At 51.2% G+C, this 13,766-nt stretch overlaps 7 protein-coding genes across 7 annotated transcripts; 5 read left to right on the plus strand and 2 right to left on the minus strand.

The window, feature by feature from the left end:
- The first annotated feature begins 19 nt into the window (after positions 1-19).
- On the plus strand, positions 20-1,363 carry ASPVEDRAFT_550407 (uncharacterized protein). The gene is made up of 4 exons (XM_040815008.1): positions 20-268; positions 485-538; positions 624-645; positions 956-1,363. Exons 1-4 carry the CDS (start codon positions 134-136, stop codon positions 1,204-1,206), a joined length of 462 nt encoding a protein of 153 aa, XP_040665927.1. The 5' UTR covers positions 20-133; the 3' UTR covers positions 1,207-1,363.
- ASPVEDRAFT_550408 (uncharacterized protein) lies at positions 1,364-2,232 on the plus strand. The gene is made up of 2 exons (XM_040815009.1): positions 1,364-1,442; positions 1,499-2,232. Exon 2 carries the CDS (start codon positions 1,577-1,579, stop codon positions 2,150-2,152), a length of 576 nt encoding a protein of 191 aa, XP_040665928.1. The 5' UTR covers positions 1,364-1,442; positions 1,499-1,576; the 3' UTR covers positions 2,153-2,232.
- Positions 2,233-3,136: 904 nt separating this feature from the next.
- Positions 3,137-4,554, plus strand: ASPVEDRAFT_126987 (uncharacterized protein; the record flags this gene model as incomplete). The annotated part of the gene is made up of 3 exons (XM_040806410.1): positions 3,137-3,578; positions 3,642-3,899; positions 3,959-4,554. 3 exons carry the CDS (start codon positions 3,137-3,139, stop codon positions 4,552-4,554), a joined length of 1,296 nt encoding a protein of 431 aa, XP_040665929.1.
- A 129-nt stretch (positions 4,555-4,683) lies between these two features.
- ASPVEDRAFT_26925 (fumarylacetoacetate hydrolase family protein) lies at positions 4,684-5,518 on the minus strand (the record flags this gene model as incomplete). Its single annotated transcript, XM_040809961.1, has 3 exons — positions 4,684-5,111; positions 5,191-5,402; positions 5,460-5,518. 3 exons carry the CDS (start codon positions 5,516-5,518, stop codon positions 4,684-4,686), a joined length of 699 nt encoding a protein of 232 aa, XP_040665930.1.
- Positions 5,519-5,662: 144 nt separating this feature from the next.
- Positions 5,663-6,506, plus strand: ASPVEDRAFT_39578 (uncharacterized protein). Its single transcript, XM_040811950.1, has 2 exons — positions 5,663-6,039; positions 6,126-6,506. Exons 1-2 carry the CDS (start codon positions 5,992-5,994, stop codon positions 6,366-6,368), a joined length of 291 nt encoding a protein of 96 aa, XP_040665931.1. The 5' UTR covers positions 5,663-5,991; the 3' UTR covers positions 6,369-6,506.
- Positions 6,507-6,628: 122 nt separating this feature from the next.
- On the plus strand, positions 6,629-8,624 carry ASPVEDRAFT_39579 (PWI domain-containing protein). The gene is made up of 4 exons (XM_040811951.1): positions 6,629-6,787; positions 6,851-6,941; positions 7,004-7,168; positions 7,233-8,624. Exons 1-4 carry the CDS (start codon positions 6,684-6,686, stop codon positions 8,280-8,282), a joined length of 1,410 nt encoding a protein of 469 aa, XP_040665932.1. The 5' UTR covers positions 6,629-6,683; the 3' UTR covers positions 8,283-8,624.
- Positions 8,625-10,533: 1,909 nt separating this feature from the next.
- Positions 10,534-13,421, minus strand: ASPVEDRAFT_550880 (putative cell wall protein). The gene is made up of 3 exons (XM_040815019.1): positions 11,697-13,421; positions 10,991-11,501; positions 10,534-10,910 (listed from the first exon to the last, which is right to left on the minus strand). The coding sequence occupies exons 1-3, from the start codon at positions 13,158-13,160 to the stop codon at positions 10,876-10,878; spliced, it is 2,010 nt and encodes a 669-aa protein (XP_040665933.1). The 5' UTR covers positions 13,161-13,421; the 3' UTR covers positions 10,534-10,875.
- Between the last annotated feature and the right edge of the window lie 345 nt (positions 13,422-13,766).

A 13,766-nucleotide genomic window follows, 5' to 3' on the forward strand; every position in this document is an offset into this window, starting at 1 on the left:
GATTCAGACGGCAAAATACTCAATATTTCCCCCAACTATGAGTCAAAGATGACTATAGTTCAACTCTTAGGAGTCAGACCCTCGAGTAGATCCCATGATACTCGCAACATCGGCAAAAAAGTAGCAAAGTGGGATGGTTCAAAACGGCAGGCGGTTTAGAAGCATTGGGCAGAAAACTCGTACGAAAGTTCAGGCGGCAAGGGTAATTTTGCCATACAAAGACAAGAGGCTGCGGTCACAACCAGTAAGATTTGCGGAAAGAAAAAAAGTTCGCTTTCCCCAATCCAGAATAATTCTTTTTTCCCACCACCAGAAGATCCACCACCTCTCCCATCTTTTTTCTTCTCTTCTTCCCACTTTCCAAGTCTCAACTTTTACAACTTCTATATCATTACTACTAGTTCCTGTCAGTCTCTCCTCGGAGACCTTGGTTCTAGTCATTAGCACTCCTGTGAAGAGTCTTTGACTGAGATTTTAGCGACAGCAGACACCCCACCGGGCCGCTTCGTCGCTAAAGGAACAAACCCTTCAACTCACCCAAACCCCCACCGTCTTCGTTTGATCACAGTCCGCTTCTGTGATCACCCCTCTACACCACCGCGAATATGGCTTCCAACGACAAGGGTCTCGAGGAGATCCCCGACAGTATGTGACTTATTACCCCCAATATATCTATCTCCTCTTGTGGCGGCGAAATTTTTTTTTTCTTCTGTTTCGCAGCCTTGAAAAGATTGCGGGAGAGAAGAAAAAATCTTACACCACCAATGACGGGAACAACAGTGAACGCAGATTTTGCTAACACTTTTCTTCAGCCCAGATCGAGTCCAACTACGATGAGATCACCGACTCTTTCGACTCCATGGATTTGAAGCCTGAGCTCCTTCGCGGTATGTGATACGCAGTCTCTTTAAGATACAGATGTGGGGGCAAATTCTGACAGGTTCTGGCTGTCCAGGTGTCTACGCCTACGGTTTCGAGCGTCCATCTGCTATCCAGCAGCGTGCTATCCTGCCCATCATCAAGAGTAAGTCTAGAAATCAGTGTATCCTACTTGACCTGCCGTTAATCAATTGCTTCAGGCAACGATGTCATCGCTCAGGCTCAGTCCGGTACCGGAAAGACCGCTACTTTCTCCATCTCTGCTCTGCAGAAGCTCGACCCCAACGTCAAGGCTTGCCAGGCTCTGATTGTCGCTCCCACCCGTGAATTGGCCCAGCAGATCCAGAAGGTCGTCATTGCCATTGGTGACTTCATGAACATCCAGTGCCACGCCTGCATTGGTGGTACTGCTGTCCGCGATGACATGAACGCTCTCCGTGACGGTCCTCAGATCGTTGTCGGTACCCCTGGCCGTATCCAGGACATGATCCAGCGCCGTGTCCTCAAGACCGACCAGATGAAGATGTTCATCCTCGACGAGGCCGATGAGATGTTGTCCGTAAGTTGCCGATTTACCCAACCAAACTCACAAATTCGGGTTTGATACTAACGTTCACAGCGTGGTTTCACCGAGCAAATCTACGACATCTTCCAGCTCCTCCCCCAGTCTACCCAGGTCGTCCTGCTCTCTGCCACCATGCCCCAGGATGTCCTCGAGGTCACCACCAAGTTCATGCGTGACCCCGTCCGTATCCTTGTCAAGAAGCAGGAACTTACCCTCGAAGGTATCAAGCAGTTCTACATTGCTGTTGAGAAGGAGGAGTGGAAGCTCGACACCCTCTCTGATCTCTACGAGACCGTCACCATCACCCAGGCCGTCATCTTCTGTAACACTCGCCGCAAGGTCGACTGGCTCACCGACAAGCTCACTGCCCGTGACTTCACTGTCTCCGCCATGCACGGTGACATGGAGCAGGGCCAGCGTGATGTTATCATGAAGGAGTTCCGCTCTGGATCTTCCCGTGTCCTCATCGCCACTGACCTTCTGGCCCGTGGTATTGATGTCCAGCAGGTTTCCCTGGTCATCAACTACGATCTCCCCGCCAACCGTGAGAACTACATTCACCGTATCGGTCGTGGTGGTCGTTTCGGTCGTAAGGGTGTTGCCATCAACTTCGTCACTGCTGACGATGTCCGTATGATGCGCGAAATTGAACAGTTCTACAGCACCCAGATCGAGGAGATGCCCATGAACGTTGCTGACCTCATCTAAACTCCTTGATTTCCGAGCCACCTAATGTCTTCGATGCGGGTTACGATTGCCGCTCCAAGGGCTAGTTGCGGTGGGAAAATGACTTTGTTTTTGAACGTTGCAGCTTCTCTTGGTACAGGGGAACCCTTCTAAAAGTGGCTTTCTGTGTCTCCAGCATTTTATGTGTTATCAATGGCAGTGGCAGTTGAAAAGCTGTCTCATGGGCTGTTGTTTCATGGTTTCCTTTGTTTATCTACGCTTATGGAGATGCGACATGTTTGTGCGAACTTTTTTTTATGCTGTAATTCATGATTGTCTCTTCTGGGATTTCTTTTCACCTCTTTTCCTTTGTCCCCTTTTCCTACTCTGCTCGGCCAGCGATGAAAAAATGGCGAGCAAAAAAAAAGTGTTAAGTCGCTCGTGAAGGCGTTTGTTCTCCGAGCAATTGGGGGGATGAACACCTACGATACATACATGTTTATGGATCTGGGGTGGTTGCTTAAAGTATGGAGCACAATAGACAAGAGGTAAATGCCATTCCGTTTGGTTAATTTCGTACTTTTCATATTTAGTAGTAATGTCGTACTTTATTTTCGTTGGATGTAGGACAGGTTTCGAGGCTAGTGGTTCTCTACCTAACACAGCAAACAAACCCTCCCAGGGCTCTGGCTGCACTGTACCTGCCAGTACCCTTCAATCAGGCATGATAACAACAATTCCATCAAATAATTCACTCTTCCTTCACCTATCCACTCATGTCTCCAATCACTTTAGGTGGCGTACCAAACAAACAACACACCGATAAACAGACTAATGCAAACAACACACGCAAGGTTTTGTTTACATTGAACCACAATCCCAAACTCTAACGCAATTCTTTCTTCATACATTAATCGAAGGTATTGAGAACAAAAAAAGGCCGAAAAGGAAAAAGCAAACAAAAGATGGAGGTGGCCCGGTCGGAGAAACCTCGATTCTGAAATCTACCTACCTAGGCACTTGAACATGGAACCATCGCAGCTGCAGCAGGTGCAGCCAGCATCACTCCTCTGGGCTCACGAACTTCGTCGCGAAAACGTCCATCTTGTATCACAGATGGATAAGCTGAATACGATACTCACGTCGGCTACGAATACCATCAGCACACTGCACGAGAGTGTTGAGATCTTGACCGCTCGTATGCAACATCTAGAAGAGCAACACAAGCAACAACAGCAGGAGTTTGAGCACAAGCTTATTGAATTCGAGGATGACAGGAGAGAAAGTCAGAACCGGGCAGTGAGTCTCGAGCAGGCTTATGAGCAAGTTGACACTCTCGTGGTTGAGAATGGGGCGTTGCGGCGCGAGCTTACCGACATCCGGGTGAAGGTTGATGCGGTCGAGACAGGTAATTGGACATTAAGGGAGGAGGTAGGCCAGGCTTCGAAGAAAGTCAATACAGTTGAGAGTGGGAATAAGACGTTGACACGTGAGCTTGGAAAGGCTTCGAGGGAGCTCCATGCGCTGATAGCTGAGAATGAGGGCTTGTTGAAGGGAGAGATCCAGGGGGTTTCGGAGAAGTTTGATACCTTCGAGACTGAGAATGGAACATTGAAATGGAATCTTGACAATGTCATTCAGACGTTTGAGAGGATCGAAAGTGAGAATGACGGCGTGAAGGAGCGGGTTTGCGTGCTTGAGAAGGGGGCTGCGGTGCAGGAAAAACACACCGCGCGCTTGATGAAGTGGATGTCTATGAAGACTATGGGCGATAATAAGGAGACAAGAGGTATTATATGGTGTTATGGTCTTGCGTTGAAGATAGAGATATATGCTAACGACACTTAGGGTTGAGGGGAGCTGCAACAGATCAAGATCAGGACATACATATGCCAGACTCAATCCCTACACCAGCATCTCGCCAATCTGCTCGGTTATCTTCGCAACGGATGCTCTCCGACACCACTTGGGGTTCGTTGACTGATCTCGATCGGCCTTGTACTAGTGTTAGCAACAAGAATTCCGGCCATGGCTCACAACAGAAATCTGTTGGGAAAAACAAGGATCAGAAGATTCTTGAATCAATACGCCAAGAAAGACGGACGCTGGGGGAGTATATTTCGCTGACAGATACGCTTCGAGCCCGTCACACATCCATACCGGAGGAAGCATTCGTTATGGCCTTCATGGCTGGATTGGATGATGACGACCTGAGGATGAAAGTTATAGACGTCACGCGCCAAGCTGGCCTCTCATGGGATAGCGTGATGTCTTCCGTGCAGAGCAAAGGACAAGGATCTAGGGAGCGGGCGGATAGTAATAATAAACATGCTCCAGGGCGGCGAAATGGAGCCGTTAGGTTGGCGGGCAAGCGCAAGGAGAACAGGAGACGAACGATACCCATTGTGCCAGCCGATGAGGAGGATGAGCTTTTCGTTACGTGAATATCAAGCCCACCAAAACAATACGGTCCAGACTTATGAATAGTGAACAGTGGCCGTCCAAGTGGCCCGTAGCAATAAATTCGGAGCTCTAGTGATATATGTGCACTGTTATATACTTTATCAGCGTGTTTAGGTCTCGCCATAATCATACCTCCCCTCCCGGTCCTTGACCTCAACATCAATCTTGCCCTCTTCAATCTCCTTCCCATCAACCTCAATCGACGCCTTCATAACATCACCAGATTTGACCTCACCAACACCCTTGGGTGTTCCGGTCAAAACCAAGTCTCCTTTCTCCAGAGTCATCACGCGCGAGATCTCCGCCAGTAGTCTGGGAATGCGGTACAGCATCAATCCAGAAGAGTCAGCCTGGCGCGCTTGGTTGTTCACGCTCAGGCGGAGGAAGGCATTGTGCGGGTCGGGGATTTGGGATTTCAGGATTTGCTGGGAAACGGGGAGGAAGGTATCGAAGCCTTTCGCAATGGTCCAGGGCAGGCCCTTCTTTTTCGCCTCGTCTTGGACATTGCGCGCGGTCATGTCAATTGTGAGGAGGTAGCCTAGCAGAGATAAAACGTGAGCGATATTGGTTTTTCAATGATGGAACGTAATCAATTGGAGAGGTTGGTTATAACTGACTGTGAATCGCATCCAAAGCTCCCTTGTTATCGTTCGGGTCCAGATCGCGAAGCTGCTTGCCCATTACGAGACCCAATTCGACCTCATAATGTAGGTTTGTGCCTCTCGGGCGCAGAACGGGGCCCTCGCCGGGGCAGAGAATTGAGGATGACGGCTTCAGGAAGAAGAATGGCTGCTTTGGTTTCGTGTTGTTGAGCTCTGTGATGTGGTCGCTGCAGTTGCGACGTTAGCTGAGAAACCGGAGATAAATAGAAGAGGGATATGCGCACGCATAGTTACGGCCAATACAGATGACCTTTCTGCAGTTTGCTCTGATTGAGGCTGCCATTGTGACGGATTTCTGCGTGAGGGGAAATGAGTAATTTCCAATCCGCGAGAGGCGGGCCCGTATATAACTGAGATCGCTCAGGCAGCCGATAAAGCGGCGGAAGTCCGTCCGAGGATTGTGGGGAGACTCGGAAGATCCGACATTCGGAGTTGTTCCTCTCCTCCAACTATCTCCCACTTGTTCGCAATCATCGAATTTTATCGTCGAGAGGCCCTTCCAGGTTGTTAGTGATTATTTACTTGCCCATAAACTGTTAGATCAGCCAATTCCCTCCCCAGAGTTACCGCGCACACTGTTATGAGCCTTGAGGCTCGCATCTCAACAACTACAACGATCAACAAAGTGGTTCAGCTAAACCGGATAAAGATCCGGCGAGTTTGTGGGGATATATTCATACTATCAAATAGAGACTCCATCAATTTGGGGCATTCTACCAGTAACTGCTTCAGCGCAGCAACCGGGCCCTTAGCACCATGAATGTAGCAGAGATCTTATCCGATCTGACGTCTCTACGTGCCTGTGTATGTTGATCCTCATCCTGGACAGCCAAAAACAATAGGGTCACTCCAATAAACAAATACCTCGAGCAGATGCTGATGCCGGATAGGACTACAATGATGCCCTCAACCTAGTCACGGTCAATGAAAGGCTCACGAAATCGGAGACAGCGCCCAAGCCTGTACAGGCAGAGGCGGCTAATGAACACCTCCGTCTTGCATCCGAGCTAGTGGAGTTACACCATGAGATGAAGGCAGTCCACAAGGATGGCCGAGTAGATGACCAGCTGCGCCGTGGAAGAGAGGAAGTGAACCGTGTCTTGCGGGAGCTGGCATCGCCGGCATTGCACTAATAGCACCCTCATGTGCGAGTTAGAGGCCTTCTGAAGCTACTAAATACCTTTACGTGTATAATAATGATGATAATGAACAATTTATGGTCAAACTATAGAGAATCGGAGGTGCAATACAGAGTATAGTAAAAGAAGCTGCGACTGAGCATGGCTTCCTAATTGGGATATATTGAGACTGCTCAGCTCGGTCCGACCTCCTCCGAGTACAGGGCGCGACAAAGACCAGAAACGCAGCTCTCCGACACTCACAGCTTCACGCCCTCGCTTTACGATCGCAACATCTCAAGCTCCAGCTCACTATAAACATACGTCAAGATGGCGACCCGTGTGGATGCAAAGATGCTGCGGCAAACAAAGTTTCCTCCAGAGTTCAGCCAGAAGGTGGATATGACCAAGGTCAACATTGAGGTCATGAAAAAGTCAGAGTCCCCGGATTTTTGTTTTGCAAGATTTACCTTTGCTGATAGAGCTATCCTTGCCAGGTGGATCGCGGGAAAGATTTCTGAGATTCTAGGAAACGAAGATGATGTTGTTATTGAGCTCTGTTTCAACTTATTAGAAGGGTCTCGCTATGTATGTCTCAAGTCGCTATATCTGAATGCGTCCCAATCGCTAATAATTGCGCCCCCAACCAGCCCGACATCAAATCGCTACAAATTCAGCTTACGGGGTTTCTTGACAAGGATACTGGCAAATTCTGCAAGGATCTATGGTCGCTATGTTTGAGCGCGCAGCAAAATCCTCAGGGAGTTGCGAAGGAAATTCTTGAGGCTAAGAAGCTAGAACTCATCCAAGAAAAGGTTGGTTTAACATGTCCAGCAAACCCCAGGAAACGCCACTTCATTGCTGACATTTATCTGCCAGATCGAAGCAGAAAAGGCTGCTGAAGAGGCTCGCAAGAAGAAGGAGCAGGAGCAAGTGCGTGAGCGCGAGATTGAGGAAATACGACGCAGGGAACGGTCAGACAGAGACAGAGGCGGAAGGAGAGGCGGCTTTGGAGGCCGGGACTTTGACCGACGTCGCTCACCTCCGAGACGGCGCAGCCGAGATCGTTATTGGGACCAGCCTTCGAGGCGAGAGTTCGATTCGTATGTTCCCTCCGGTCCTCCTCGCAGAGGACGTCGGCCCTCTAGATCCCCCAATCGCTCACGTTCGCGCTCGCGATCTGTATCATCTCCCCGTGAACCGCCGCGCCGGCAACGCCATGACCGCGCCAGACGACGTCGATCAGCTAGCGGTTCCGTCTCACCGGACCGAGGAGATCGCCAGAGGCAGAGGAGACGCAGTCCTGATTACGGTGATCGAGCAAGATCCATATCCCGCAGTGATTCTTCCCGCTCACGTACTCCCAGAAGAGACCGAAGACAAAGATCCGTTTCTTCCAGCTCGTCGCGATCCCCCGCCCCTAGAAACCGACACAGAAGAAGGGGCTCATCTGTTTCAAGGTCGCGCTCTCGATCACGAACCCCCGAGAGGAACCATGGCCGGCGGAGATCATCGCCTTACTCAAGATATGACAAGAGAGAATCAAGGGCTAATATTGCAAAGGGCAACAAAACCCGCGACGATCGCCGCTTGAGCCGCAGCGGGGACCGCAACGGGGACCGCAGGCGGCGGCGGTCCCCCAGAAGCGATAGTCGCAGTCGCAGCCGAAGCAGAGGCCGGTCTTTCAGCAGAAGCGCTAGCCCGCGGCGTCATGGTTCTCGCAGTCGAAGTCGCCACGGGGACAGGAAGCGACGCCGCTCCATTGAGAGATATGCTCCTGCCGCGCGAAGAAGGCGCAACACCTCTTCTGTATCCGTCCATACTGAGAAACGACAGAGAATGACTGATCAAGATGAGGATGCCACGCGCAAGTCGCCGCCTCGTGAGACCAGTAACGAGAAGAGCCCTGCTAAAGAGGTGGGTGAATGATCCCAATACATATAAAGGTACCACAGTTACATACCATCGGCCCCAGCTACAAACCCATTATGTTTTCGAGAGGAGACTAATCATTGTCAATAGCATTCCCATATAAAACCACATACACGCATCTCCAGCACCGAGCTACGAGAGAAAATTCTCCGCGAGAGACTTGTTGCCATGCGTCGAGCCACATTGAACCAACAAGGTAGGTAGGTAGCAATTAAAAGTCTCCGACTCCAGAGAAGGCACTAGATGCGCATAATGTCCTATCCATTCTAGGAGGGTATAATGAAATCCAAAAATCACTATCTTCACCGCTGAGTCCGTATTCGTATTCCTACAAGTCAAGGCCAAGCCCGGACAGTGTTTACTTCTTCCTTGAGTAGCTAGCTGTACTCTGTATATTACGTCGTACGGAGACGATAAGCCCAGACCATTGCTTTCGTCGGCTCCTTCGGCACAGCTTGCGCCATCGCTGAGGCACCTTGGTACATATCCAGCTCGGAAGTAGCGAGCAGCGAGGACGAAGATCAGTCGCACTGAACAAGCGGCGCACCAAGGAACCGGCGAATTTTGACAGCATCGTTCGCAAATCCCCTTTTCCATATTTGTATGAGTACGGATACTAGTGTCCTCACTTCTTCAGCCAGCCAGCCAGCCATGTCGGTGTAAGAGCTCGGTCTAAGATGGCTCAAGGGTAGTGACCGTTGAAGGGTGAAACACGTGCCCCAACTCAAAGAAGTCCACCGGGGTCACTCAAGACCGCGCCAACGACTGACTAACTAGTCAATTGCTCCGTAGTAAGCCAGCCAACTTTGTTTCGGTTCCTGAGCTCAAGAGCGACACCGCCATAAATCCCGGGAAGGAACTATTCAGGGGACGAACAGTTAATATTTATATACAATATTTTCATCCAGAATAGCAGGAATCAGTGAACCACGTCCTTGAAAAGTAACAAACTCCCACCAGGCTAGGCTAAGGGGAAGAACTAAGAAGGCTCTCCGCTCCTCCGCACCCCACCAATAATCACAAGCGATAATTAAAAACAATGTCAATGCCGGCTGCTGATCTCAAAAATTGGAAAATTGGAGCCTGCTGAAGGAAATCACAGTTCGAGTTGAAAATGGCAAGGGTGGGGAACGTCCTTTTTGCAATAATACCATAAAGGATGAGTGCTCTGCAGTGTACCATCTCCAAACTCCATCAAAAGCGTCATCTGTCTCAGAAGATAACAAAAATAAACAAAAAGAGACGGAAACAGCACTGACGAAGGAAAGATGAATGAAATCATATGGGTGGACGGGAAGGCTATGGAGAACCACCCCCACAGTCCACCTCCATTTAATTTCGACATGTCGACTGTCGGCTGTCGAGCCCATATTTTCGGCAACAACTCACGGACTGGCTGTTGATGCTAATAGAATTAATGCGTACCTAAAATAATAATGTTCTCCACGTTATCGCACAGCCCTCCAGGCCACGAGTCCACGAGTCCAACACGTTCTCCAAAAGTAAAACAAGCGGCGGTTTGTTGTGATGTTATTATTGGAATTAACATTATATGGACCACAGGAATCAGGATCATGATGAGGCCGTGCGAGAAGGAACGCATCTAACTTTTTTAAGCAACAGGCAAAATAATGCATGGATGATTGCTCACCCCCGGAATACACTCCGCAACCGGAAGGCGATCGCAACCAATCCTTCAGATATCCACAGCGGTCACAATTTCACGGACTCCAGCGGGTTTGTTGTGGCTTTGCTAGTCAGGGGAAGTGGATGCAGCAGACTGGTGATTGGGTGCCCTCCACGCGATTGACAAGACGGTCTGAAGCTAACACTTAGATTACGACTGGATGGAGGACCATTGCAGATCGCTGATCACGGGAGGAGACGACGTGTCGGGGTGGCTTTGCTTTGGAACCAAAAGTGGAATAATTCTATTTTCGCAAATTCAAACCGTTGCGGGTTAGATATACTCTAATAGCAGGAGCAAAAACATCATGACGCTGTACATGTACATACAAGCAGCTGTACCTTTGCATTCGCAGGCCATCTGCAGAGAAGCGTAAGTTTTAAGGAATGTACTCCATTAAGGGGGATATCAAAAAAAAATGTCCAAGAAAAACGTCAAAAAAAAATAGTACAGGTAAATTCCAGAACAAGCTTTATATCGATCTATCTCCTCGTGCTGTACCAGGAACGTGCGCCGAGCTTCTGGTCAATAGGATCGACGTAGCAGTCTTGCTCAAACGGCGCCAAGAAAATAAAAATTATGAATTAGGCATGTACAGCAGGTGGTGCCATTGGGATCGTCTCGTTAGATGGATTGGGTTGAACTCGGGCCCCTTAGTAGTTGGGAGGGCAAGAGGCAACACCAACCGTCTTGGTGACGGTGACCGTAGCGACGCCGCAAGAGGCGCAGCTGCCGGACTGAGAGGGGGCCTGAGTGACACCTGGGCCAGCCGGGGAGGTGGTGGGCTGGACGTTGGTGGGGGCAGCGGGAGTCTCCTCAGGGATAGAGATGGTGGAGGAGACCACGCTCTCGCTGGTGAAGGTCTCGCATGGGGTGGAGGTCTCGCCAGGGCCGGCGGGAGAGTCAGTGGTAGGCTGGGCGGGGGTTGGGACGGGGGTCTCCTCAGGGACAGAGATTGTGGAGGAGATCACGCTCTCGCTGGTGAAGGTCTCGCATGGGGTGGAGGTCTCGCCAGGGCCGGCGGGAGAGTCAGTGGTAGGCTGGGCGGGGGTTGGGACGGGGGTCTCCTCAGGGACAGAGATTGTGGAGGAGATCACACTCTCGCTGGTGATGGTCTCGCAAGGAGTAGAGCTAGCTTCAGGGGTCTCAGTGTTTGCCGGGCTAGGGACAACAGGAATGCTGCTGGTAGGGACAGTGGTAGGCTCGACATTGGTAGGCGCAGGAGTCTCCTCAGGGATGGAGATAGTGGAGGAGACCACGCTCTCACTGGTGAGGGTCTCGCAAGGAGTAGAGCTAGCTTCAGGGGTCTCGGTATCAGCTGGGCCACTGGGGACAACAGGAACACTGCTGGTAGGAACAGCGGGAGAGTCGGTAGGTCCAGCAGGGGTTGTCTCAGGGATAGAGATGGTGGAGGAGATCACGCTCTCGCTGGTCAGGGTGTCACAAGGAGTCGAGGTCTCGCTAGGAGACTCGGTGGGCTGAACATCGGTAGGACCAGCGGGGGTGTCAGCAGGTCCGGTGGGGGTCTCCTCAGGCACGGAAACAGTAGACGAGATCACACTCTCGCTGGTGAGGGTCTCGCAAGGAGTAGAGCTAGCTTCAGGGGTCTCGGTAACAGCTGGGCCGCTGGGGACAACGGGAATGCTGCTAGTAGGGCCAGCAGGAGAGTCAGTAGGTCCAGCAGGGCTTGTCTCTCCAGGGACGGAGATGGTGGAGGAGATCACGCTCTCGCTGGTCAGGGTGTCACAAGGAGTCGAGGTCTCGCTAGGAGACTCGGTGGGCTGAACACCGGTAGGGACACCGCCGGTCGAGGTAGGGCCGGAAGGAACAGAGGGAGTAGAGCTGGCAGGAATAGCGGAAGTGCTGGAAGGAAGGCTGGGGGTGTTGCTGGAGGTAGAACCGCCGCAGCACTGTTGGCAACCGGTGAGCCAGCCAATAATGATTTCCTGGATAGTTTGCGTGATCTCAATACCGCAGCCACCACTGACAAGAGCGATTAGCTGAGTACGAGCCTCCTGAGAGATTGAGAGAACACCCTTGCCAGAGAGGATGAAAGAGATGAGACCGTGGAGCTGGGTGCCGAGCAGAGAGTCGATTGTGCCAGTGAGGAAACCGGTGAGGTCGCTGACAAGGCTAGTACCGACGTTGAGAGAGACCTCAGAGGCGGAATCAACGCCTTGGGATAGCCAGTAAATAAGGAGACCCTTAAGCTCGCTGGTAAGCGTGCACTTGGAGCTGGAGAGCCAAAGGGCGAGTTGAATGCGCTTAGCAACTTCAATTTTGATGGCGGAGCCTCCGTTGGCAGAGATGTGAAGGAGGTCCTTGATCTCATCCTCGATTCCAAGGCCAGCGTCAGTTTGCAGGAAAGCAGAGAGGGAAGCCTGAGCGCTGCTAACTAGGGCACCGCTACCCTCGACGAGGGCCTCGATGGTGTGACCGAGGGAGATGGCGGTGACACCACCAACAGGCAGGGAGGGAATATGAATAACATCGCCACCAATATCGCCCTGGATCCAGGAGATGACGGTCTTCTGGAGTTCAGTGGAAAAGGTGCACTTGCTGCTGTTGAGCCAGGCCTTCATGGCGTTGACGATCTCAGCGTCAAGGTCGTTAACAACACCACCGGCGGCACAGAACTCAAGACCAGACCTGACCTTCCAGTCAATCTCACCGAGAGCCTTAATGGCAGTCTCGAGAGTGGCCTGAGCAGTGGCGGTGAGAACACCAATGGTTTCTGAAGCCAGAGAGAAAACACCGTTCACGGTCATGTAGAGACCATTCTCAGCAGCAATGCTGACAGTCTGGGGAAGGAAGAAGCCGAGTTGAGCACGAAGGGGGACGTCGAGCTCATCAGAATCACCCTCACACCAAGACAGCAGTTCCTTCCTGAGAGAGCTCTCGAGGTCAGCACCGGCACCATTCTTAAGCCATGAAACAAGCTTCTTGCGGTACTCGAGGTCAATGGAGCCAGCCTTGCAACCAAGAGCACCGCCGCCAAGAGCCGCAGCAGCCTCGGAGCTGATGCCACCAAGGATGTGTGCTGGGGTTTGGCCCTGAAGAAGATTCGTAACGGTGTCGACTAGGCCCTCAACGAGGCCGAAGGTACGGGCGTCGAGCTCAGGGCTAGCAGTGGGAAGGGCGAGGGCCGAGCCGGCAAGACCAGCGAGCAGAACAAGGCTGGAACGCATGGTTGCGTTAGTATAGAAAAAAACGGTTTTAAAGCGACAACAATAATTCGCGGGGAGAATTCGGAAAAAGAGGGAGCGAATGACGTATCAAACGATTTAACGATAGACTGGTAAAATATGTTGTAAAAACGAGGGACAGGCACAGGGCCAGAGAGTGACAGACAAAGAAAGCTTGCTGGTTGGAGAACGAGGGCGAGCTGCTCGCAGGGTTATATACCTCCCCTGAGTGTCCTGGCTTAGTCTGGTCCGTCAGCCCACAGGGGGGGCTTCACTCCTGACCATCATCCATCATGCTTGCCATGCCTGGTCAAGGATCTTCATGGTCTCTGCTAAGTGGGCGCCGTCGTTCGGACCGCGGAAAATGTACCCACACTACCGTTTAGTGTGGAGACATTCAGGAACCAAACAAAGTTGAAGTGCTATTTCAGGCCACGGGGTTCACCAAATGAAAAAGGGTGAGTTTCATGCGTTGTGGATTGCCTGCCCTATTTGGCGTGGTTGTCGTGGTGGGTATGGCCATGGTTCAGCAACTAACAAAGTAACATGGCCTTCTTGTCAACCGTGCCATTGAGAAACATGTTGCACTCCGTATTTTTACTGCAAAAT

This window comes from Aspergillus versicolor (assembly GCF_001890125.1).
Source record: "Aspergillus versicolor CBS 583.65 unplaced genomic scaffold ASPVEscaffold_3, whole genome shotgun sequence".
Lineage (NCBI taxonomy): Eukaryota > Fungi > Ascomycota > Eurotiomycetes > Eurotiales > Aspergillaceae > Aspergillus > Aspergillus versicolor.

What these genes read in the sequence shown, in the direction of transcription:
- ASPVEDRAFT_39578 (XM_040811950.1), top strand. Translation starts at nt 5,992, where the DNA reads ATGAATGTAGCAGAGATCTTATCCGATCTGACGTCTCTACGTGCCTGT. An exon ending in TGACGTCTCTACGTGCCTGT is followed by an intron (nt 6,040 to 6,125) that starts GTATGTTGATCC and finishes GATGCCGGATAG; the next exon opens with GACTACAATGATGCCCTCAA.
- ASPVEDRAFT_550408 (XM_040815009.1), top strand. Translation starts at nt 1,577, where the DNA reads ATGCCCCAGGATGTCCTCGAGGTCACCACCAAGTTCATGCGTGACCCC.
- ASPVEDRAFT_550407 (XM_040815008.1), top strand. Translation starts at nt 134, where the DNA reads ATGGTTCAAAACGGCAGGCGGTTTAGAAGCATTGGGCAGAAAACTCGT. An exon ending in GATTTGCGGAAAGAAAAAAA is followed by an intron (nt 269 to 484) that starts GTTCGCTTTCCC and finishes TTTTAGCGACAG; the next exon opens with CAGACACCCCACCGGGCCGC. An exon ending in AACAAACCCTTCAACTCACC is followed by an intron (nt 539 to 623) that starts CAAACCCCCACC and finishes TCCAACGACAAG; the next exon opens with GGTCTCGAGGAGATCCCCGA.
- ASPVEDRAFT_39579 (XM_040811951.1), top strand. Translation starts at nt 6,684, where the DNA reads ATGGCGACCCGTGTGGATGCAAAGATGCTGCGGCAAACAAAGTTTCCT. An exon ending in AACATTGAGGTCATGAAAAA is followed by an intron (nt 6,788 to 6,850) that starts GTCAGAGTCCCC and finishes TATCCTTGCCAG; the next exon opens with GTGGATCGCGGGAAAGATTT. An exon ending in TAGAACTCATCCAAGAAAAG is followed by an intron (nt 7,169 to 7,232) that starts GTTGGTTTAACA and finishes TTTATCTGCCAG; the next exon opens with ATCGAAGCAGAAAAGGCTGC.
- ASPVEDRAFT_550880 (XM_040815019.1), bottom strand. Translation starts at nt 13,160, where the DNA reads ATGCGTTCCAGCCTTGTTCTGCTCGCTGGTCTTGCCGGCTCGGCCCTC. An exon ending in ACACCCTGACCAGCGAGAGC is followed by an intron (nt 11,502 to 11,696) that starts GTGATCTCCTCC and finishes TCCGTGCCTGAG; the next exon opens with GAGACCCCCACCGGACCTGC. An exon ending in TACCACTGACTCTCCCGCCG is followed by an intron (nt 10,911 to 10,990) that starts GCCCTGGCGAGA and finishes GTCCCTGAGGAG; the next exon opens with ACCCCCGTCCCAACCCCCGC.